The following is a 24105-nucleotide window of genomic DNA, read 5'->3' on the forward strand; positions in this document are numbered from 1 at the left end:
AAAGAACGCCCCCTTTCCTCTAGAGACTCCCACCAGAGTTCCTGAAGTATTTCCGTAACACTCGCATGATGATCAAACCTATCAGTAACAAATCTAGCAGCCTGCCTCTGAATTGCTTCTATGTCCTCCCTCAATCCGACCTGTTAGGGATCCCAAACACTCGAGCAGTACTCAAGAATAGGTCGCACCAGCGTTCTATAAGTGGTCTCCTTTACAGACGAACCACATCTTCCCAAATTTCTACCAATCAACCAAAGATGACCATCCGCACAACTGCCATTACATGCTTGTCCCACTTCATATCGCTCTGCAATGTTACGCCCAAATATTTAATCGACGTGACTGTGTCAAGCGCTACACTACTAATGGAGTATTCAAACATTACAGGATTCTTTTTCCTATTCATCTGCATTAATTTACATTTATCTATATTTCGAGTTAGCTGCCATTCTTTACACCAGTCACAAATCCTGTCCAAGTCCTCTTGTATCCTCCTACGGTCACTCAACGACGACACCTCCCCGTACACCACAGCATCATCAGCAAACACACACATTGCTATCCACCCTATCCAAAAGATCATTTATGTAGACAAAAAACAACAGCGGACCTACCACATTTCACTGGGGCACTCCAGATGATACCCTCACCTCCAATGAACTCACCATCGAGGGCAATGTACTGGGTTCTATTATTTAAGAAGTCTTCGAGGTACTTACATACTTGGGAACCAATCCCATATCCTCATACCTTAGGAGTCTGCAGTGGGGCACCGAGACAAACGCTTTCCCAAAGTCAAGGAATATGGCATCCGTCTGATACCCTTCATCTATGGTTCGCATGATATCATGTGAAAAAAGCGCAAGTTGCGTTTTGCAGGAGCGGTGCTTTCTAAAGCCATGCTGATTCATGGAGAGCAACTTCTCTGTCTCAAGGAAATTCATTATATTTGAACTGAGAATATGTTCAAGAATCCTGCAATAAACCGACGTTACGGATATTGGTCTGCAATTTTGAGGATCTGCCCGTCTACCCTTCTTACATACAGGCGACACCTACTCTTTTTTCCAGTCGCCCGGGACTTTACGTTGGGCAAGAGATTTGCGATAAAAGCAAGCTAAGTAAGGAGCCAATGCAGTAGAGTACTCTCTGTAGAACCGGAATCCCATCAGGACCTGGCGATTTATTTATTTTCAACCCATCCAGCTGCTTCACAACTCCAGGGATGTCTATCACTATGTCCTCCATATGGGAATCTGTACGAGGCTCAAACGGTGGTATGTTTGTACGATCCTCCTGCGTGAAAGATGTCTCAAATGCTAAATTTAAAATTTCAGCTTTTGTTTTGCTGTCTTCGGTTGTCAGGCCAGACTGATCAGTGAGTAACTGGATGGAAGCCTACGACACGCTTACCGATTTTACGTAAGACCAGAATTTCCTTGGGTTTTCAGCAAGATCTTTTGCTAAGGTATGACGGTGGTAGTGGTTGAATGCTTTGCGCACCGCTCTTTTTACAGCAGCGCGAATCTCTAATAACTTTTGCCTGTCCTCATTCTCCCGATCTTTCTTGCACCGTGAGTGCAACTGCTTTTGCTTCCTGAGCATTCTCCGAATTGCGCTGTTAAACCACGGTGGGTCTTTCCCGTCCGTAACCCACATTTTCGGCACACACTTGTCCAATGCGTGATTTATAATGTGTTTAAAATTTGCCCGTAATACTTCCATGTCCATCGTACCGGAAGTCAATGAAGTCGATTCATTTACTAAGTGGGATGCTAACAACTGCTTATCTGCTCTTTCTAGTAAGAATACTCTGCTAGCCTTCTTGACGGACTTTTTAACTTTCGTAACCATAGTCGTAATGACAACATCATGATCACTAATCCCTGTCTCAACACTGACACCATAAATAAGGTCTGGTCTGTTTGTGGCTACCAGATCTAAAATATTTCCATTACGCGTTGGCTGTCGATTCAGCTGCTCAAGACAGTTTTTGGATAATGTGTTGAAAAGTAATTCACGCGACGGCTTGTCTGTACCACCTGTAATGAATCCATAGAGATCCCAGTCTATACTACGTAGGTTGAAGTCGCCTCCGACTAATATTGCATGATCCGGGTACTTCTGCGATACAGAATGTAGACTCCCTTTGAATGATTCTAGAACTGTTACAGTGGGACCTGGTGGCCGGTAATAACACCCCACAATTACCTTTATTTCCCCTAGCCCTGTTAAACGTGTCCAGTAACTTCACTATCACACTCTACTTCGACCTCAGTAGACACAATATTTTTGTCAACTGCATGGAAGACACCACCTAGTATGGTGTCTAATCTGTCTTTCCGATACACGTTCCAACCCTCACTAAATATTTCAGAACTTTCTGTCTTGGGGTTCAGCCAGGTCTCGACCCCGAGAATAATTTGCGCGCCACACACTTCCTGGAGGGCAGTAAATTCAGGAACTTTATTCTGAACACTCTGAAAACTTACTGCTGATATCTTGATAGCTGAAGTGTCTTTACACAGAGCGCGTCCTGATTTCTCTGCCTGCACGTCGACTGGTGAGCGTTCATCAGGACACCTCGCACTACTGCCTAGCCTAAACAAAACCCATGTGCATGCCACAAGTACTCTGCTACCCGAGTAGCCGCTTCCTTTGTGTAGTGCACCCCTGACCTATCTAGGGGCGTCCTAAAATTCCCCACCCAAAAGTGGAAGTCTAGAAATCTGCAGCCAAGACCGTCACAGAGTCGACGAAGCCTCTGGTTGAGACCCTCCACTCGGCTGCAAACAAATGGACCCCAATCTACTCTGGGAACGATGCTGCAAATAGAGAGCTCTGCTTGCACCCCGCGTGCGAGGCCAGCGGTCTTCACCAAATCCGCCAGCCGCCCGTACGAACTGAGGATCGTCTCAGAACCCTAGCGACAGGCATCATTGGTGCCAACGTGAGCAACTACTTGCAGGCAACTGCGCCCCGTACGCTCGATAGCCGCAGGCAAGGCCGCCTCCACATCTCGGATGAGGCCCGCCGGCAGACAAACAGAGTGCACGTTGGAATTCTTTGCAGCCCTGTACGCTGCTTCCGTAAGGGGCTCCATTACCCGCCTAACGTTGGAGCTCCCAATAACCAGCAAGCCTTTGCCCCCGTGTGCCTGCTCGGGCCCTGCTGAAGGAGCGGTCACCTGCCCACTGACTGGACGAACGGGCGAGGCCAGCCTCCACATTGGCCCTCCGCCTAGAGAGACGCGAATGCGTTGCAGTCCGCCACTCGCCCTGAGGTGAGTCCTTTGCTTTTTCGCAGTACCTGCCATTTCTCAGTACTTCTGTCAAGGTTTTGGACACCAGGGGTAAACGGGACTGGGTGTGTTGCCGTCTTGCTTGTACCACATAAACAGGGAAATGGAGCCGCCGCCGTTCATTTAGGACAAACGTCTAATAACAGATGTGACTGTCGTTTGCTGCCGCACATGTGCGCACATGATCGGCACATCCGCATGTCTGCACACTCATTTCCACTTTGACCTTTTTAATACATGACACATGGTCGTGTGACTGTTTTCATTTCTGAAGAAGTCCAAAGTACGATACATGTGAATGTGATGCTTTCAGTTTATCTTGTTCTCATCGTGAAAGCTGGTTAGTCCAAAGACTGTGTTTATGTATACATTTTCTGGGAATTACCTTTCATTTTGAGTAAAGAGGTCCACGTGACAGTTTTAGATTATGCTCCGGTAGCGCCGAAAATAAGCTGTTGCGATCCTGCAGTTGCTATACTCAAATTCCTATGTTTCATGCTGTCCATCCACCCTACACTTTTCGTCAAACTCTTCTTCCGCGCCCTTTATAATGTTGTTGGATGGCAAACCTCGCTCCACCAGCACTGCTTAAATTATTCATTTCTTAGGTGCGTTATGCATTATCACTGAATGACCGCCAACCCGGGCGTCCGCCTACATTCCGCCAAGCGTCAGCAGCTCGTGGTCTTGCCGTAGTGTTCTCGGTTCCCGCGCTCGGAGTCCCGGGTTTGATTTTCGACGAGGCCAGGGATTTTCTCTGCCTCGAGACGATGTTGTGTGTCCATCATCATGTCATCATCATTGGCGTCAACTGAAAAGGATTTGCAGTACGGCGACCCAACTCCCACGCGGGGGCCTCCCGCCCAACAATGCCAAATGATCGTATCATTTCATTCCGCCATGTCGCTAGAAAGCCAGCACACCATCTACAAAATCACGAAACCAGCACCGTACTTGAATAGTGACACATTACTGATTGTGAGCACATTCAGACATTAATCACAAATTCACGTGGTAGTAATGCAGAAGCCGAGTCGACTTTTCCGTTAATTCCCCGTCTAACGCAGCCCACAGACCTTTGTCGCTACCTCAGCTAATGATTGTTGCCGCTAGCGCCGAGGAAAGTTGGAATTTTAAACTCTCCCGCAAGGACCAAAGACACTCTAAAGTTAGTACATACTCACAGCACTGCGTTGGGCGAAGTTCGAACATAATGTACGAGGTAGGACTGGCAGCTTGCATTACCAAATACAATTTTTTCTTCTGTTTGACACAGTTGCACTCAAAGATTTTGATTTGTGGGGGCAATTTCTACATAACACTGTCCATCTCAAACACGTGCCTGCAAACAATTTATAGCTGTTGATGTGATCTTCACAAAATGTTTCATTCCAGAAAATATTAGATGTTTCCCATTAGTGTAAATAACATTGGACTCTGTCGTTGCAAATACTAATGTACAAAGCAATTAGGGCACGCGCATATAATAGCAATAACTGGTATTTTTATATTTGTACGGATTAGTAACGCTTATTCAGGTTCCAGTAACGTTACTAAGACAACTGGTGTAAGTTTCATCTAAACGTACTTGTTGTACAATATACTGAATACGACACTGCAGAGCCCGTGTTATTCCGAATCACAGTGCGAAGTTCCGCTGCATATGCTTGCGTCTCCAGTGGAACAGGCACTACGGCGGCTACAGCGTGTGCTCGTACATCTGTGCAGGTGAGGCATTTTACCTGCAAGTCGTTTGCCTGATGTCGGCGAGTAAATACGATATTGCGACCGGTCGCGATAAGCGGGAAACACGGCTTCGAGTCCCGGTCCGACACAAACTTTCACTGTCGTCATTCCACTGTACATCTGATGGTTGTCCGTATTCGCGACTGCGGAAGCGTTTCTCGTATTTCATAGCACCTGCAGTCACCGCTTCGCCCGTTCCTTCGGAGGTGCACAAGAACTTTGCATCGTAATTCTGAATACCACAGGCACTGTAATAACGCAAGTAAATTCAATGTTAGTGCGTATCTGTAAAGATAAGATTGTGGCGGTAACTCTGTCATTGACGCAAACTTCCGATTACCCTTCCAGGAAAAAAAGTCAAATGTAAATACAACGCATCGAAAGAAGCAGAGCAATGGGCAATTCCGTTGAGTTTTTAGTACTCAAAGCGACATAAGTGAACTCCTGTATCGTAGATCGTATCTCTGCTTAGCAACGTAAACAGAGATCGCAGTTTGGTTCGCACTGCTAAATAATTTAAAAATATATTTGGATACGGACAGTTGTGCTTTGGGCGGTGTCCATTATCGTTCATAGCCTTTCGACAAGCAATTACACAAAAGTTTCGTTTGTCTGGGACCAGAATAGCGGCTTTTCCGGCCGTCCTGAGCGGGCGCGCTGTGGCGCTTCTGTTTGGGTTTTACGACTTTACGTTCAGTCTCTGCGTTACAGTGTTGTATAAAATTGATTCTGGTGATGCAGCATTTTAGTTTCCTTGTTTTCCCGAGCTGTTAACTGCTGACATGGCAACCACGTTTCCCAGAAAGCTTACCCCAAGATTTGGATTTGACAAAGCAGGCCGTAATGTTCAGCCAAGTTAACTGGAAACTCGTGACTGGATCGTTGACGTTATTGGCGTTACTTCGGACCAGACGCACACTGCTTATTATAACTTGGAGCAATACTGCTTTTTTGTGAAGCTGCTTTCCTCGTTGGTGCTGGAACGGATTTTGCAGAAATTTAAAGGAAAAGCCGAATTCCGCCATCGCGATAATTCGGTGAGTAGAGTTACCATTTCAAATGCTGATGTTGATTATAAACAAGTCAGAGAATTTAATTTGCCCCCTGAGGTAGAAAACTGCTACTTAAAAGACGTATTATCTAAATAAGGTGACATCAGGCAAATTTGTAATGAACGATGGTCAAGCCAGCATAGATTTGTTCTGTCGATATGCATGTCAAACAGAACATTCCATCTCATATTTTGGTTTGTGGCTACAAAGCGCACGTTATATACAATGGACAGACTTTGATTTGTCACATATGAAAGTGGGCAACTCTGGCAAAACTGTCCAAAAAAAGTGTTTGTATTGCAGAATAATTTACTACAGCGTAAAAGGTTATCACTGGCTGATCTTGTGACCGAAAATGAATGACGGGCGGTCACCTTTCCAGCATTACGGGAAATGTGGACGAAAGGCCACAAAATACTCTTGAAGCATTTCCACCTTTACTCAGGAAAGACACTGCAGACAATCCGGCTGGAAAAAGTAGTATAGCCACTAACAAGAGACGTCTAACTTGTAACGGCAGTAGCACAGATGAAGAAAGTATCAGCCTGTCGCTGAAAGCTGTAGGTGACATTCAGAAAACAGTACTGGGAACTACTGTTTCAGACAATATTGTCAGCATAGATTCAGACTCTTGAGTCAAGTGCATCAGTAGACAAATCGAACCCGCCACCATCACCGGAACAGGTCAAAGTGACACTACAGCCCCACTCTGTAGCGCTGGACGCGCCGGTAGATGGCAATGCGCTCGTCTTGGTGACGCCACAGCCCCGCGCTGCAGTACCCGTACGTCAACCAATGCACACAGATTCACTCGCAGATGCAACTGAAAGCAAACGTGACGAGGTAGCGAGTGATTGTCAACAACAGGCGACGTCACAGCCCAAATCCCAAGACGAAGAAGCGGAGTTTTACAGCAATAACACACAAACAGCAAACGAAAGTGATCATAGAAGTGACGGGGCGTTGGAAGAACGTTCGCAAACTGCGTGTGCGCCGCCTTTGGCAGACGAGACGAGATGGTGGCACACGACTGCCCCTCAGATCCACCGACACCGCCCTCAGTGGAAAACTGCTCAGGGGGTGGGCGGAGCAGACATTCGGTGAAGGCCAGACTCAATGCAAATCGCAAGAAAAGTATAAAGAAAGGTTGTAATGCAAACCGGGACGGTGGTCTCCAGTCAGATTCTCAGGAAGTATCCGGCATGGAGTGGCATCAAATGATACACTAGCGGGAAAAGAGGTCACTCCCCTATGTTAGTCATATACGATTACCACGCTAAACATTAATAGGATACAGTCGGATGTTAAAATAGCTGCTCTGAAACAGTTTCTGTATGAGTCAGCGACGGATATTGCTCTCCTACAGGAAGTGGTATTCCCACAATTAAATTTGTCCAGTTACGTCGATTTTTACAATATTTCCACTGAAACGAGTGTTGCACAGCCACTTTAGTTAGAGAAGGCATCCCCGTACATAACGTTGATAAATTAGAATCGGGATGAGGTATTGGAATAAACGTAGCAGGAGTCACTATAGTCAGTTCATATGCTCCTTCTGGCAGCAGTAATAAAGCTGCAAGAGCCACATTCTTTATTGAAAGCGTCATTTCTTTACTGAGGAAACACCCCCTCCAACTTAATAGGGGGAAATTTTAATTGTGTATTGAGTCGAAAGGATCAAATCCCCAACTTCAATTACTCACGAGACTTGAGACATCTCGTTGTTGATTTAAAATATGCGTGGGAAATAAAATAACCAACAATGGTGAACTTCACTCATTGTTGCGAATTAATGTAGTAGAATTGACAGAATTTACGTAACGGAAAATTTAGCAGATAAAGTACTGAAAACAGAAGCTGTTCCCGTTAGTTTTTCCGATGACAGTGTGTTGTTGACCTGCGTAAATTTAACACCACAACCTACCAGAAGAGTAAGAAGCCAGTGGAATCTAAATATTTCGTTATTATCAGAAGAAGACTTAGAAGATGCCCTGACCAGAGCTTGGGAAATATGTCTCCGTTCACTGACCAACTTTCCAAGTGTGATAGAATGGTGGACCCAACGAGCGAAACCGAAGTTAAGGAAAGTTTTAATATCTTTCAGTATAGATATGGCCACAGAAAGGAAACAGACTGTAGAATTCTACTACAGCGTGCTAAGGGAACTCTACGATCAGACAGATGCAATTCCTACAAGATTAAAAGACATCAAGCAAATAAAAGCAAAATTATCAAGTCTGAAACGTAAGTAACTGGAGGGACTTGAAATGAAAAGCAAAGCAAAGCAGAGTCAGTCACTGAAGATGAGACTGCTGCACTGTACCACCTTGTCAGACACGCCAAGAATAGTAGTAGTTTCGTGGATGAACTTCAGATCGATGATGGTACCATATTCACCACCCAGAAGGAAATAGAGATATCTCAGTGTATTATGAACGTATGTATGCGTCAGGGGAAACAAACGAAGAAGAATACGATGAGCTCTTTGGTGCATATCTTCCACGAATATCGCGAGGAGATGATAACATTTCTTCGGACATCACCAAGGAAGATGTATTAGAAATCGTGTGCAGCTCCCCCGCTAGGAAATCTCCAGGACCTGACAGACTGCCCATTGAATTCTATAAACGATTTTGGACCCTAATAGGAGAAAGTTCACCGAAATTGTCAATGAAGTCTTACAGGGGAAGCCAGTGGCTGCAGAGTTGAAACAATGCAAAATCGTGTTGATCCCGAAGAACACAGGCTGCAAAAAAATAAGTAACCTACGGCCGATTTCGCTTTTAAATTCGGATTATAGAATTATAGCTCGAGTAATTAACAAGCGCTTTACACCATGCACCGCCGACATCATAGGCCAACAGCAGACTTGTGCTTTCAGAAGGACGATTTTACAAACTGCGGCTTTGTGTCGCGATGCCATTGCGCTAGCGCAGGCAAGTGACATAAAATGTGGACTGCTTTTCATAGACGTCCATAAGGCGTTTGATCAAATTAATCACAAATACCTGATAGAGACAATGCGTCGAATGGACTTCCTGCCAAAAACCATCGACATCCCCGAGAACGTGGCTATGGGCGTTACTGCACAAATCTCTGTTAGCTGTCAACTGACAAAAAAATTGAAATAAAAAGGGGTGTTACCCAAGGAAGCCCCTTATCCATGCTCCTGTTCGTTATATCGCTGGAACCTTTCTTGAGACAGCCACAGCACAGGCTGACAGGCATTACCATGACCGTGGTAGGCGCTTACGCTGACGATGCAGGCGTAATCATCAGAGACCAAACAGATGTGACGCAACTAGAGATGGTACTTGCAAAATACTGTTCCGCATCAGGTGCCGAGGGTAAATGGAAACAAAAGTAAATTTCTAGATATAAAGCGGCTTGCTAACTTGCGCATTGAGTGGGCGAACCATGTTAATGAAAGCAAAGCCCTCGGAATAGCATTGACAACTTCCCTTTTAAAAATGATCGCAATAAGTTGGCGGGAGGTGGCAAGAAAAATCAAGGGAGCTTTGATTGAAAACTGTCAACGTAGCATAGACCAGTTCAAGAGAATACTGTTTATCAACACGTATATTTTATCCAATGCCTACTACATAGCACAGGTTCTCCCCATTCCATCAATGGTGGAGAAGGCGATCATGTCCACTTTAGCAAAGTTCTTGTGGATAGGGGAATTGTTTCGAGTGCCGGTGAAGGCAGCAGTTTTGGATCCAAGCAATGGAGTAATGGGTCTGACATAAAGTTTAAAGCGATGGCATTGTATGTTAAACGAACATGGGGCATAATGTGTAACGATCCAGGGTGCACTACAGCGAAACTATAAGACATTGTCAGGCCAGAAAGTGTAGAGCCGCCGATAAATATACAAAAAATAAGTTTTAAGCTAAAACACATTCGGGAGTATAATATTGAACTAAGTTATCTCAGCAAAAAGCTTTTAAACTCCAAAAAAGTTACAGCAAAGGTGATTTTAGCTGAAAGACGGAAGCATGAAAATACGGAAAATGAATTCGAGAAAATACTGAAATATCAGAATCACAATAAGAAATGTGGCAACATGCTCCGAATTGTCTTCAGAAGAATGGGTATTGGTTAGGAACTGGATTCCTAGTAGAGAGGGAATGGGTTGGGTTCCCGACCCCAACCTCACCTGCAAGTCGCACATGAAAAATAAATCAGTAGTACAGCAGATACAAGAATGTGACGCCAAACATCTGGTGTCTGATACGAAGGAAGATCTTGAACTCCCCAAGGATGCATTTAGAAGGCTGGAACTGACAAACATAACAAGGCAGTGAAGGACTTTGCGATGTCGCTGTTCGGGACTGCTCCTCTGTCCACGTAATTTACTCTGGAAGGAACACCCGTCAAGGATTTACTGAATGATTAATTTGGGTCCGGGAAATTATGATCAGGAACCTCAGGCTGCAGAAGAGGAAAATGTGCACGCTGAACTGCCACCTGTTGAAGGTAACAGTGAAGGTGCGGATTTGTGCTACTGCTAAAGACTGAATATGATTCCTCATTCTTTGAACACTGTAATTTATGACTGCAATTATCTGTCACCTCATCTATGTCATTTCTTTCTTTTTGTCCAACAATACAAATCATGGCGGTGGGTTTTCCATTTTCCATTGTAAAGTATATGAGGAGAAACATTGGTTTTTTAATCAGAATAACAAAGTCGATTGGGAAAAATTCAATTTTTATACATATAATAATTATAAACAAGAACCGCAGTGGTAATTATCGTAAAAACAAACAAAGCAGTAATTTTTGCGACATCTTGCGCAACATATAAAAACGGGCGTTCGCAATAAATCTGTACAAAAACATGCCCCATTAATATTTACGAAAATGTTTCTAGTTTCTGATAATTTTGAGGCAAACCAGTCATACTGAATCATGTCTCGGAATATTGGTGACGATGATTGATGGAGAATTATAGAATGAATTTTGATGCAATCTTCCCGGGAATTAATTTCACGATTCTCCTGTTACAATGCGCTGCTATTTTGCAAGCGGTTTACGAAATTTTTAACTTGCCTGTAAAAGTAAACATCACAAGGTTGCACCAAAGAAGTGCATTTTTGAGGTATGACTTTCAGACCAAGTTGGCATATTTCCGTCATCTTGAAAAATTGCATCATATGTCTCCGGAATCGTTTGACCTCCCCAAGAGTCAATGAGAAGTAAATATTTACTCTCCCCGACGAAAGATTTTAAACATTTGCGGAAAAAAAATCCATGTATAAAACTGTTCCTTTTCCGGACTGCGATGGTTACGATGACGTTCGTATAAGTATTGCCATAGCCATCTATTAATTAGTGAATACGAGGTCCGAAATGACCGGTCGCTTCTTGTAAGCATATGAAGACATGTGGGAGCAGTTTTCCGGATAATGTTATTGAATATTGTGCGGTGTACGAATGCGTCACTTCATTCAAATCCGACTTTTTCACGAAAACTGTTTTACTTACTTTTTCAGTGAGATTGATATTGGTATCCTAAAACAATAGTATTTTTAATATTAAACAATATTCGAATGTGTATGTAAATATATTTTTCTATAATTAAATTTGAATTGATATATTTTACATCGGTAAAAACGTTTTGTACGCACAAAACATGTATTTACCTGTTTGGTCAGTATTTATCGCATAATCCTCGTCGTGGTATTGAGGGATTAACCGGCACGTCTGCCGACGAAAGGCATCCGCAGACGCCTGGATGGCCTCCATTGACGCCGCTTCTTTTTTCGAAACCAGTTTCGTGAGCTTGCGTTGTGAAATTCTGTGCTTCTGTTTAAATGCCGTGACCTATCGATAAGACGCCTTGAATTTGAAATCGACGAATTGTGCAGCCGCAGCTAATGTCCATTGTCGCAACTTGCTGATGTTGCTGTCTTGCTTCCACAAAACGGTCGTAGGTCCACGAATCTATCGCCTCAGATTTTAAAAGTGGTGGTACGCGAATGGATAAATTTGTCTTCCATTGTGAAAGATATTCTTTTCGCATCAATTGGCTTTTTTTGCAATGTCGCCAAGGACCTCGTGAGGTGCGCTTTAGCAATATTCACGACTTTGACTTTGTAGGCAAAGGGAATCATGTTACCTTTAAATCTTTTCGGTGACTGTTTATATTCGTCTGGAGACGAATCATTTTGTGGCACTTCGAACTGTTCGTCGTTCTCCTCACATTCTTCGCAATCCTCCTGAGCGTGAATTAATTCCTCTTCAGTTACGAATGTTTCTGCGCCCAAAAGTTCCAGTGTATTATTATAAAGTTCTCCGGCCAATAACATAGCATCGTGAGAGATTTCTTCCGAAGATGTCGATGCAATTAAAATATTTTCCGTCAACAGCTTTTCATAATACACCACTGCGCCCTTCAATCGTAACTTTGATAGGTCACTATGAACGGACTCTTCAGGAACTTCTTCTCCTATTCCAGATGAGCCAGCAACTTCTTCAGTCGACGTGTTTAACCTCGGATCGGAATAACACGTCGAAATTTCCAAACGGACATACGAGACGTCACTTTGCTACTTGTTGCGCGAGAGTCCTTCTAGGGTGGGCCATGACAGAGACCTAACCATGCCAGGTTGAAAGCCAGTCACCAGTAAGCTTTCTTACGCGAGAGTGTTTTTTGATGAATGTGCCACTCATCGTGCAAGATCACTGGGCGGCTGAATCTTATTTTATTTCGGCATGAGATGTGCAAAATATCGGTGCTGGACTGAGATTCGAACTCGGATCTCCCTTTTCGTCACGTCTGATGCCTTTGTGTTGATACTTTCCACCGTTCGCCGCGCGGTCTGCGCGGCTGCCCCCGTCGGAGGTTCGAGTCCTCCCTCTGGTATGGGCGTGTGTGTCGACCTTAGCGTAAGTTAGTTTTAAGTTAGATGATGTGGCGGAGGGTACCGTGAGTACCTCTATCGGTTCTCCCTTCTATTCCAGTCTCGTATTGTTCGTGGAAAGGAGGATTGTCGGTATGTCTCTGTGTGGGCTCTAATCTCTCTGATTTTATCCTCACCGTCTCTTCACGAGACGTAGGAGGGAGCAATATACTGTTTGACTCCTCGGTGAAGGTATGTTCTCGAAACTACAACAAAAGCCCGTACCGAGCTACTGAGCGTCTCTCCTGCAGAGTGTTCCACTGGAGTTTATCTATCATCTCCGTAACGCTTTCGCGATTACTAAGTGATCCTGTAACGAAGCGCACTGCTCTCCTTTGGATCTTCTCTATCTCTTCTATCAACCCTACCTGGTACGGATCCCACACTGCTGACCAGTATTCGAGCAGTGGGCGAACAAGCGTACTGTAATCTACTTCCTTTGTTTTCGGATTGCGTTTCCTTAGGATTCTTCCAATGAATCTGTCTGGCATCTGCTTTATCGACGATCAACTTTATATGATTATTCCATTTTAAATCACTCCTAATGCGTACTCCCAGATAATTTACGGAATTAACTGGTTCCAGTTCCTGAGTTGCTATATTGTAGCTAAATAATATGGGATTTTTCTTTCTGTGTATTAGCAGCACATTACACTTGTCTACATTGAGATAAGATTGCCATTCCCTACACCATGCATCAATTCGCTGCAGATCCTCCTGCATTTCAGTACAATTTTCCGTCGTTCCAGCCTCTCGATATACCACAGCATCATTCTCAAAAAGCCTCAGTGAACTTCGGATGTCATCCACAAGGTCATTTAAGTATATTGTGAACAGCAACGGTCCTACGACACTCCCCTGCGGCACACCTGAAATCACTCTTACTTCGGAAGACTTCTCTCCATTGAGAACGACATGCTGCGTTCTGTTACCTAGGAACTCTTCAATCCAGTCACACAATTGGTCTGATAGTCCATATGCTCTTACTTTGTTCATTAAACGACTGTGGAGAACTGTATCGAACGCCTTGCGTAAGTCAAGAAACACGGCATCTACCTGGGAACCCGTGTCTGAGGCCCTCTGAGTCTCGTGGACTAATGGCGCGAGCTGGGTTTCACACGATCGTCGTTTTCGAAACCCATGCTGATTCCTACACAGTAGATTTCTAGTCTCCAGAAAGTCATTATACTCGAACATAATACGTGTTCCAAAATTCTACAGCTGATCGACGTTAGAGATATAGGTCTATAGTTCTGCACATCTGTTCGACGTCCCTTCTTGAAAACGGGGATGACGTGTGCCCTTTTCCAATCCTTTGGAACGCTACGCTCTTCTAGAGACCTACGGTACACCGCTGCAAGAAGGGGGGCAAGTTCCTTCGCGTACTCTGTGTAAAATCGAACTGGTATCCCATCAGGTCCAGCGGCCTTTCCTCTTTTGAGCGATTTCAATTGTTTCTCTATCCCTCTGTCGTTTATTTCGATATCTACCATTTTGTCATCTGTGCGACAATCTAGAGAAGGAACTACAGTGCATTCTTCCTTTGTGAAACAGGTTTGGAAAAAGAGATTTAGTATTTCGGCCTTTAGTCTGCCATCCTCTGTTTCAGAACCATTTTGGTCGCAGAGTGTCTGGACATTTTGTTTTGATCCACCTACCGCTTTGACACAAGACCAAAATTTCTTAGGATTTTCTGCCAAGTCAGTACATAGAACTTTACTTTCGAATTCATTGAACGCCTCTCGCATGGCCCTCCTCACATTACATTTCGCTTCGCGTAATTTTTGTTTGTCTGCAAGGTGTTGGCTATGTTTGTGTTTGCTGTGAAGTTCCCTTTGTTTCCGCAGCAGTTTTCTAACTCGGTTGTTGTACCGCGGTGGCTCTTTCCCATTTGTTACGATCTTGCTTGGCACATACTCATCTAACGCATATTGTACGATGGTTTTCAACTTTGTCCACTGATCCTCAACACTGTCTGTACTTAAATCAAAAGTTTTGTGTTGAGCTATTAGGTACTCTGAAATATGCTTTTTGTCACTTTTGCTAAACAGAGAAATCTTTCTACGTTTTTTAATATTTCTATTTACGGCTGAAATCATCGATGCAGTAACCAGTTTATGGTAGTTGATTCCCTGTTCTGCGTTAACTGTTTCAAATAGTTCCGGTCTGTTTGTCACCAGAAGGTCCAATATGTTATCGCCACGAGTCGGTTCTCTGTTTAGCTGCTCAAGATACTTTTCAGATAAAGCACTTAAAAATTTTCACTGGATTCTTTGTCCCTGCCACCCGTTATGAACGTTTGAGTCTCCCAGTCTATATGTGGCAAATTAAAATCTCCACCCAGAACTATAACATGGTGGGGAAATCTAAATATCTTCCAAATTATCCTTCAGGTGCTCAGCCACAACAGCTGCTGAGCCAGGGGGCCTATAGAGACATCCAATTACCATGTCTGAGCCTGCTTTAACCGTGACCTTCACCCAAATTATTTCGCATTTCGGATCTCCGTCAATTTCCTTCGATACTATTGCACTTCTTATCGCTATAAACACGCCTCCCCCTTCACTGTCCAGCCCGTCTCTGCGGTATACATTCCAATCTGAGTTTAGAATTTCATTACTGTTTACATCTGGTTTCAGCCAACTTTCTGTCCCTAGTACTATGTGGGCATTGTGACCGTTTATTAATGAGAGCATTTCTGGGACCTTGTTATTGCCCATTGCGTTTTGCCTACTCCTACCTTGCCGCGTCTCAGGAGGCGTCTTGTCGGGCCTAGGGAGGGAATTCTCTAACCTAAAAAACCCCCATGTGCACTCCACAGGTACTCCGCTACCCTTGTAGCCGCTTCCTGACGCCTGACCTATTCAGGGGGACCCTACATTTCTCCACCAGATAGCGGAGGTCGAGAAATTTGCACCCCAAATCTCCGCAGAATCGTCTGAGCCTCTGGTTTAAGCCTTCCACTCGGCTCCAAACCAGATGACCGCGATCGGTTCTGGGAACGACACTACAAATAGTTAGCTCTGATTCCACCCCGCGAGCGAGGCTTTCCGCCTTCACCAACTCCGCCAACCGCCTGTACGAACTGAGGATGACCTCTGAGCCCAGACGGCAGGAGTCATTGGTGCCGACATGAGCAACAGTTTGCAGTCGGGTGCACCCAGCGCTCTCTATCGCCGCCGGCAGGGCCTCCTCCACATCTCGGGTGAAACCCCCCGGCAAGCAGACAGAGTGAACGCTGGCCTATTTCTCAGACCTTTCCGCTTTTTCCCGAAGCCTAACGTTGGAGCTCCCAACAACTAATAAACCCCTCCCCCCGTGTGCCTGCTCGGACCTTGCTGAAGGAGCGGCCACATGTCCACTCACAGGCAGAACGGGCGATGCCACACGGCCAGCCCCCACACTTACCCTCCGCCTCGTGCGCCGCTGAACCCGCCACTCCCCTTGGGGAGAGGGTGGCCCAACCGCGCCCGGTACCCGCGAAGATGTCTCGACAGCAGGGACAGTGGGTGAAGCATGTAACACCTGGGGTGTACCTTGCGACGCACCAGACCGCCCACTGCCGCTACACTCCGAGGCAGCAGCCTGAAGACGGCTGACCGCGGCCATCAACACGCTCAGCTGTTCGCGGACAGTGGCCAGCTCCCCCTGCGTCCGTACACAGCGGTCACACATCCTATCCGTCCTAAGGAATCAATTTACTGTAGAGAGTTAATCAACTTTTAACTAGACTGCTAATTCACTAAAGGCGGCTACTAGTTAACTGTGGTTACCACACACTTCGTGTAGAAAACAATAAAAAAGCACTACCTGTCTAAGGACTGTATTGAAAACACTAGCACTGCTGGCACTATGGCTGACTAAAGGGACTCTTGAGATGAGTTATTGTCCTGAATGGTGGTTACAAAATTAATGGTGCGCGTTCTTGCTGGAGAGTGAAAATGATAATGCATGAGGTGACTGGCCCGTATCGAACTACGGTGGGTAGAGGCAGATAAAGTATTCAAACTGTCCGTGAATATAGCGACATGGTAGCTGCGGCACATGTTGTCACGCTCGAGTGCGCCGTAATGTCGCTCGATTTCGGGAATGGTTTCGATAGGGAGAGTCACCAGTGCCTTCTTGAAACAATGGCCGTACTGGATTTTCTGCAATATTTTGTCAAGGTAATTGGTATAATGTTGAAGAACAGCAGTTTGCAAGTCATGATCAGTGAGTGGTCGGCTAACCAGGCAGCTCGCACTCAAGAGTTGTGTGCGCCGAGGTGGTCCTGTGTGGAGGGCCTCGTTCGCCACTGCCGCTGAGGCCCTGCTAGCCGCTCTGCAGAAACAGCTACGAGGGCTGCACGCACGCACACGCACACGCACACGCACACGCACACGCACACGCACACGCACACGCACACGCACACGCACACGCACACGCACACGCACACGCACACGCACACGCACACGCACACGCACACGCACACGCACACGCACACGCACACGCACACGCACACGCACACGCACACGCACACGCACACGCACACGCACACACACACACACACATGTCGCCAGAATATCGTGTGTAGGGCGTACACAGGTGACGGGGTGTCGTGATCTCCGGCGAGAGCGAGTCGCAGAAGGCATTGCAGGTCACCAACAAATACCAACTTGCGTCAGGTTCAAAGCTAAGCAACACTAAAGCACACATCATGAATGTGGGGTGCGGAATATCTTTGCGAAACACGCGAGACCTCAGTCCAAGTTCTGGCTCTGGACTACAGGTCTAACGTAAATCGTACTGCAGCTGCAAACCCTAAGAAAGTGCTTGCCAGCGTGCCAGTTGGAGTCAAAGAACATAGAGAAGGCTTGACGACATCCAAAGGGCACACTTTGCACATATGTAGATGGTCTGTAAAGTCAACTGTGTGGCACAAGTTTTACCCATAACAGGTGAAACAGCAGCAAGATTTCTGTCAGCTTTGCGCCATTTTGTAACTCGTGGTAATATTTTTAAGATAAAGTTTGACACGTTGACCATCTCGGGCGGAAACGGGGAGGGGGGAGGGGGAGATTAAATATCGCCGACTTTGGGAGAAAGTGAGAAACTATATTCGTGTGTTCGACACACTAGATGCGGAAGAAGACACACACACGGCCCTCACGCCGCACTTACCAGACGAAATTACTCCCACTGTCTGGAATCCATCCACAGATGTACGGCACGTCGCCAATGGCTTTTATCATTTTGAACAATTTTGATTCCAACTCAGTTATACTCAAACCAGAGTTGGCCGTCGAATATGGTAAAAGTCAAGAACATGTACGTGGAATTAATGAGAAGCAAAAGCGGAAACGTGACTGTACAAAAGTAGCCGCACTACGGCTGGAGGGCCATCTGGACAAACATCGGCACCCCTCACCTACCAACGAGTGTGAAAACTACTCGGTAGAGGGCAGTAAACAGGAAAGTAGCAACCAAAGCGAAACTTGAGGCAGTCCACCTGGGTGGTCGGCAGCACGTGAGAGAATTACTACCTGACAGCAGGCGAGGTTCGTACGCGCTCAAGTGAAGGACATCTGGTGAGTTATCGGACAATTGTTGGACACAATAACACGAACTCTACTCTCAATACCTTGCCTTCCAATTTTTTTGAATCGTGGCGACGTGCCGCGTGAATAAAGGAATGCTGTAAACTGGCTAAGAGGACAGACAACGCACCACCTGCCAGCAGAGGGAAGCGAGACGGGCGGGCGCTGGTTGGGTCGCCGCACGCACGCCGGCCACAAGCGGGCCACGGGGCGGCGCGTGCGTCGCTGAGGCGGGAAACTGCGAGAGGAACTTCGCAACATGTTTCAGTACATACAGTTACGTGCAGCAGTGTGCAAACTGAATAGAAAAAGGCGTGAACATCATAATGTATCGTCCTTAAGCTCTTTTGTGTTAAACGGTGTTTCTTACTGACTTATTTATTTTTAAGGAAACAGAAATCTAATTTAAAATACATAGGTCAGAAGCACTCTATTTTGTGTTTAAGGAATCTCGGAGGAAAAGCTGGTCCTCATGACAGAACACGTCGTACTTTTTAGTACACTTTATTTTACTTCATTCCGTATGTCGAAACTCCTTTTGTCCAGAAGCGACTGCACTGATTTCTGCTGTTCTGCGTTACACTCATCGTCACCCGCTGTATCAGGAATCTCAGCACGGAGCTTCCAGCGCGTGCAGTACTCAGGGGTGGCAGAAGACAAACTTGCCAAACGAGCCTCGGGAACTGAGGCATTGGCCGAGTTACAAGATGTTGAGAAATAAATCGGAAAGCAAACCATCGTGAACACAGAAGTTGGAAGGCGTCGCTCTCAGCTGAGTTAGTTTGTGTGCAAACACGGTCTTTCAGATGAAGTGCTAAAAATAAAAAAAATTAGAAATAAAAAAATAAAAAATAATGCGCGAAAATAGCGCAGCGACTCGGTGACAGGTATGGGGGAGGCGTCGTGGCCAGACCTCGGAATGGTTAAAAAATTAAATGAAATAAAGGGGTTAAGGGCGCGAGTTTCTAGTCTGCATGTAGTGGATTCGAATACCGCAACTCGCATGAATTTTAATTCGTGGTAATAGTTGCTAGTTAAGAAAAAGTTGAAATGATTCTTGCTACATATGCTGAAGGTCTGGGTTCGTTTCTCACATCCGGCAATAATTTTTAACAAGCATAAGCAGCATCTCTCCCACCTCTGGTAGCCTGGAGGAGAGTCGCTACAGGTTGGGCCCTGACAGAGGCGGAAGTCACGCCGGGTCGAAACTCTGTCGCCAGTCACCTTTCTTAAGCGATATTTTTTTAAAATCAATGAGCCAATTGCTGTACAAGTCCGCAGCGCACTTGACTCTTACTGTATTCGAGCCTGAGACGTGGAAAATATTGACGATGGACTGGAATTCGAACTCGGATCTCCCTTTTCGTCACGTTTGATCACTTTCAGATGATGCATTTCCACTGCTTCATTGTCTCCACTTGTCTGCAAAGTCATAAAGACGTTCACAAGGGACACATCCCTGGGTTCGAATCCTGGCATGTCACTTTAAGTTGCAACATGAGCTCAAAAAAATACATGTGAGAAATTATTCTGATTTTACCGATTCTCTGGACTTTGTTAACAATAATGGTGGTACTGGTTTCGAGTCTCAAGTCAGACGGGCAGCTTTTCGTCCCTTTCGTGTCACTTTCAAACATGCCACTCCTAGCTACTGGTGAAAGAGAATAGCACAGTCGAGGTATCTTTGTATGTAGTCAACAACTGTGTGTCCAGGGTTCGATTGCAGTCAGCAGAAAATTTTCATAATTTTATTTACAATACAGAAATGCGCACATTTCGCTGCTAATGAAGTAAGTCATTATACAACGTCTACACGTGACTAGAGGTCCGTGTCGATAGGTGTTGGTTTCGAATGCCCATAACACAAAACACTTTCGTCTCCTGGTTTCAGTTTGTCATCTCATTGCTGGTTAAAAATGACGGTTTCTGGCGTTTCATTCTGCTTAGTTAACCATCCGATTAAGTGCTGCGTTCGAATCTCCGGGAAGCAAAACTTTATGGCAGATCATTTCAAGTTTCAACTTGGACACTCTTTGTTACTTGTGACTGAAACCATACTTGAGATATTTCGTCTTTACTTGCTGGATTGCATTCCCAGATAGTAGCGAAGTGAGAAAACTTTTGTCGTGTCATTTAAAGGAGGATGCTGCTTTCTGAGGTTTCATTTATTACAATAAATTTGAATAGGTAAGCGTAATGGCTGTGTAATGTACAATAACACGATTCCTGATATTTGCATTATCAAAGTGTCAGTTTGCATGTAAACCGATAATCAAACAGAGCAGTTTTCTCTTGTGGGCTCATGTAGTGAACATTTTGTACAGGCAAAGACTGCATAGAACAACAACAAAGAATGAAAGAAAATTTCCGTTAACACAATTAATTAAGTCTCCAGCAACTATAAAATCTACGAAGCCAAGAAAGCACAAGTGTAGCTGTTCTGTGTGTGGAAGTGTGATTCAACGTACACATCTGGCGCAGTTCTTCTTCAATAAGACAAGAAATTTTAAATGTCATTTATACTGAAGTAATTAAAGAAAATAGAAATACTATAATTACGCAAGAAAACCAGAATTACACTCTAATACAAGAAGACAAGCCAGATGCTTTGTTGACTGAACCTGTAATGACGCATTATTCAAGACATTGAAATAATGAGAAAAAAAAGCGAGTTTTGTTACCTTCATATATATTGATGAAAAGCACTCTAATCATTACAATATCTCCATTAGAACAACATCTGCTGTCTAGCCCATCAAACAACTGCATAAAACATGGAACAAGCACTCCCTACTAAAACATCTCAACACCGACTCGCTACTACCACATCTCAACAAGCACACTCCAGCACGACCTCTCGACAAGAACTCTTTACTACGACATCTCAGCAAGCACTGACTACTGCCACATCTCGACAAGAACTGCCAGTGGAGGCGGCGGAATAAAACTCTTTGGTGCAATCTCTGGCGCTGTGGCTCAGTGTAGCCACCTTTCAACTTGCAGGAATGAGTGTGACAAAATGTGGTAATGAAATTCTTTCAGAGGTTGTATAATGCTATTTGTAACGGACGATGAATGAAGATTTTCTTATGAGGGGGGTAGAACAGATTTGCCGTAATTTAATACATCCACACAATTGCGCACTGTTTTGTACTGTGGGAGGGGGAATACGGTAGGTTTGTTTCAGGACAGATTTGTATTCGCAACAGTTGTTTCCTTGTGTGACTGTTTTCCTCGTTCTGTGTGTTGTGTGTTTGCAGCAGAGAGTGGCAGTTTGTGTGTTTCGTGCAGGAGCCTCTCTGCAGGGGTGAGGGGCTGGAGGCTGGTCCAGGCGGCTGAGCAGCGGGCAGTGGGGGAGCTGAGGGCGCTGATCGCCGCAGGGGCCGACGTGGCGGCGAGGGCCGGGGGTGGGTGGACCGCCCTGCACTGTGCAGCAGGCACGGGAGGCGTCGAGGCGGCGAGGCTGCTGTTGGGGGCGGGGGCGGCGGTGGACGCCAGGGATGATGATGGGTGGACGCCGCTGCATCACGCGGCACTCAATGGCCGCGCACAAGTGGCGGCTGCGCTGCTCGTCGCGGGGGCCGACAGGGGGGCCACAACTCGTCGTGGGGAGACAGCGCTCGACTTCGCCAGGCTGCACAACCACAGGCGGCTGGTGGAGATGCTGTCATGAGGCAGGCAGTCCAGCGAACTCTGTGGAAAAAAAACAGGAACTGAAAGAGTTTGTACGAGACCAATATTCGTAATTTTTTAAATAAAGATCCAAAAAAGTCAATCCTATTGTGACTCACTAATTTCAGCCCTCCTCCAGTAGCATACAGCACACAAATACTCTAAGCAATGCTGTAGCAAAACTGAGACAACGCCAGATAACAGCAAAATAATTCAGGTAACAACGGACAATCCTTCTCTCAAGAAAAACGTCCCGAGTAAAACTTCCAGACTAAACTTGGCAAAAGTCAACAGTTCATTGTGAACAATCACAACTGCTCTATAATATCTGATCGCTGAAAAGTATTTCATACCAGTCAGCAAGGTGCTGCATCAGACTATTCTAATTTGCAACATACCGAGATTAATGCTATATCAGTTCTATCACCAGAATTCTCGCTCCTGATACCAGACTCAATTTAGTTCTCCATATTCAGCAAACATTCTACTCTACCGTACCTGTTGTGTTTAATAACAATGACATAGTAGTAGCGGTATTCACACCACATTATGCGACCATCATCTGGAACCATACAGTCAGTCTACGTTTAACTAAACACAATGAGACCAGAACAGGACACGCATACAAAATGTGAAGGAAATCCTCTCTATCTGGTACTGTTGTCTCTACTTGACGTAAAAGATTGCAACGAGCAAAGCAATCCTAGTTGTATTGGAGACAGAACACCGAGGCCAGAGTTTCAGCACACGAAAGCAATTTCGCAACGACGCACACGAGTCTCCACACTCATCGGTCACAACGGCACAGCTGAGACGGTGACGCAAGTCATGGAGCTACAGGTAATAAAATTACACTTACTTTGACTCGTACAGCCCGCATCTCGTGGTCGTGCGGTAGCGTTCTCGCTTCCCACGCCCGGGTTCCCGGGTTCGATTCCCGGCGGGGTCAGGGATTTTCTCTGCCTCGTGATGGCTGGGTGTTGTGTGCTGTCCTTAGGTTAGTTAGGTTTAAGTAGTTCTAAGTTCTAGGGGACTTATGACCACAGCAGTTGAGTCCCATAGTGCTCAGAGCCATTTGAACCATGTGCGAAATTGTTGAAATTTGATATCGATATGCGTAAATCTCAATACAGTGCAGCAGAACTGTATAAAAATGTATGTGAAGGACACGCTACACGATGCGAAATCCCCTCTAGCCAGTTCATCAAACGATTTGCCTGCGAGAGAGCAGGCCGCTTTGAATGTAATTTATATACGCAACTTGTCTACAAAACTAATGACTTAGATTAAAATGTTGGCCCTGGATACTGTTAATCCTTATCTTTAGACATGGAAACAATGACTGTACCAGAACTGCTTTTGTATTTATAATGCAAATGAACATAAAATTTAACACATCTGAGTTTGTGTCAAACTGCTTAAAAATTCACAAGATAACATCTTTCTGAAACAATTTACCGATCAGAAACGTCTGAAATGATATGATATCTTCACAGATCCATTCTGGTGTGTGATGGAGGATACTCTGAGTACCACAGGAGTTTCAGCCTTTTCCTGTTCCAGTCGCCAATGTGTTGTACTCTCATAAAAAAGTTTGAAATCGACTGAAAAACTTCCACGTCCACAAGAGTAAACAGCTTTCATAAGTTTTAGCTCAAAGTATCAGTTCCAATTACGATTAGCAGAAGTGCCGAGCGCATCCTCCACGTACTTCCGTTCAAAATTTAATTTTTGTACAGTTCTGTTGAACTGTATTGAGATTATGAAATTGCATTGTCCTCCTTTTCCAAAAAGCTGCTTCACAACTGTAGAGGACAAGGTTCATTCTGACGCTAGGCTTACTGTAACTC

General features: G+C 45.2%; 1 protein-coding gene across 1 annotated transcript in view; it reads left to right on the forward strand.

The window, feature by feature from the left end:
• Positions 1 to 22358, forward strand: part of LOC124770906 (poly [ADP-ribose] polymerase tankyrase-1-like) — a 101447-nt gene extending 79089 nt beyond the window's left edge. The window contains exon 4 of the mRNA XM_047249223.1: positions 21875 to 22358. Coding sequence (XP_047105179.1) covers positions 21875 to 22256 — 382 coding nt within the window. The 3' untranslated portion in view covers positions 22257 to 22358. The remainder of the gene's footprint in view (positions 1 to 21874) is intronic.
• Positions 22359 to 24105: the final 1747 nt, after the last annotated feature.

The sequence above is a fragment of the Schistocerca piceifrons genome, unplaced genomic scaffold, assembly GCF_021461385.2.
Source record: "Schistocerca piceifrons isolate TAMUIC-IGC-003096 unplaced genomic scaffold, iqSchPice1.1 HiC_scaffold_835, whole genome shotgun sequence".
Lineage (NCBI taxonomy): Eukaryota > Metazoa > Arthropoda > Insecta > Orthoptera > Acrididae > Schistocerca > Schistocerca piceifrons.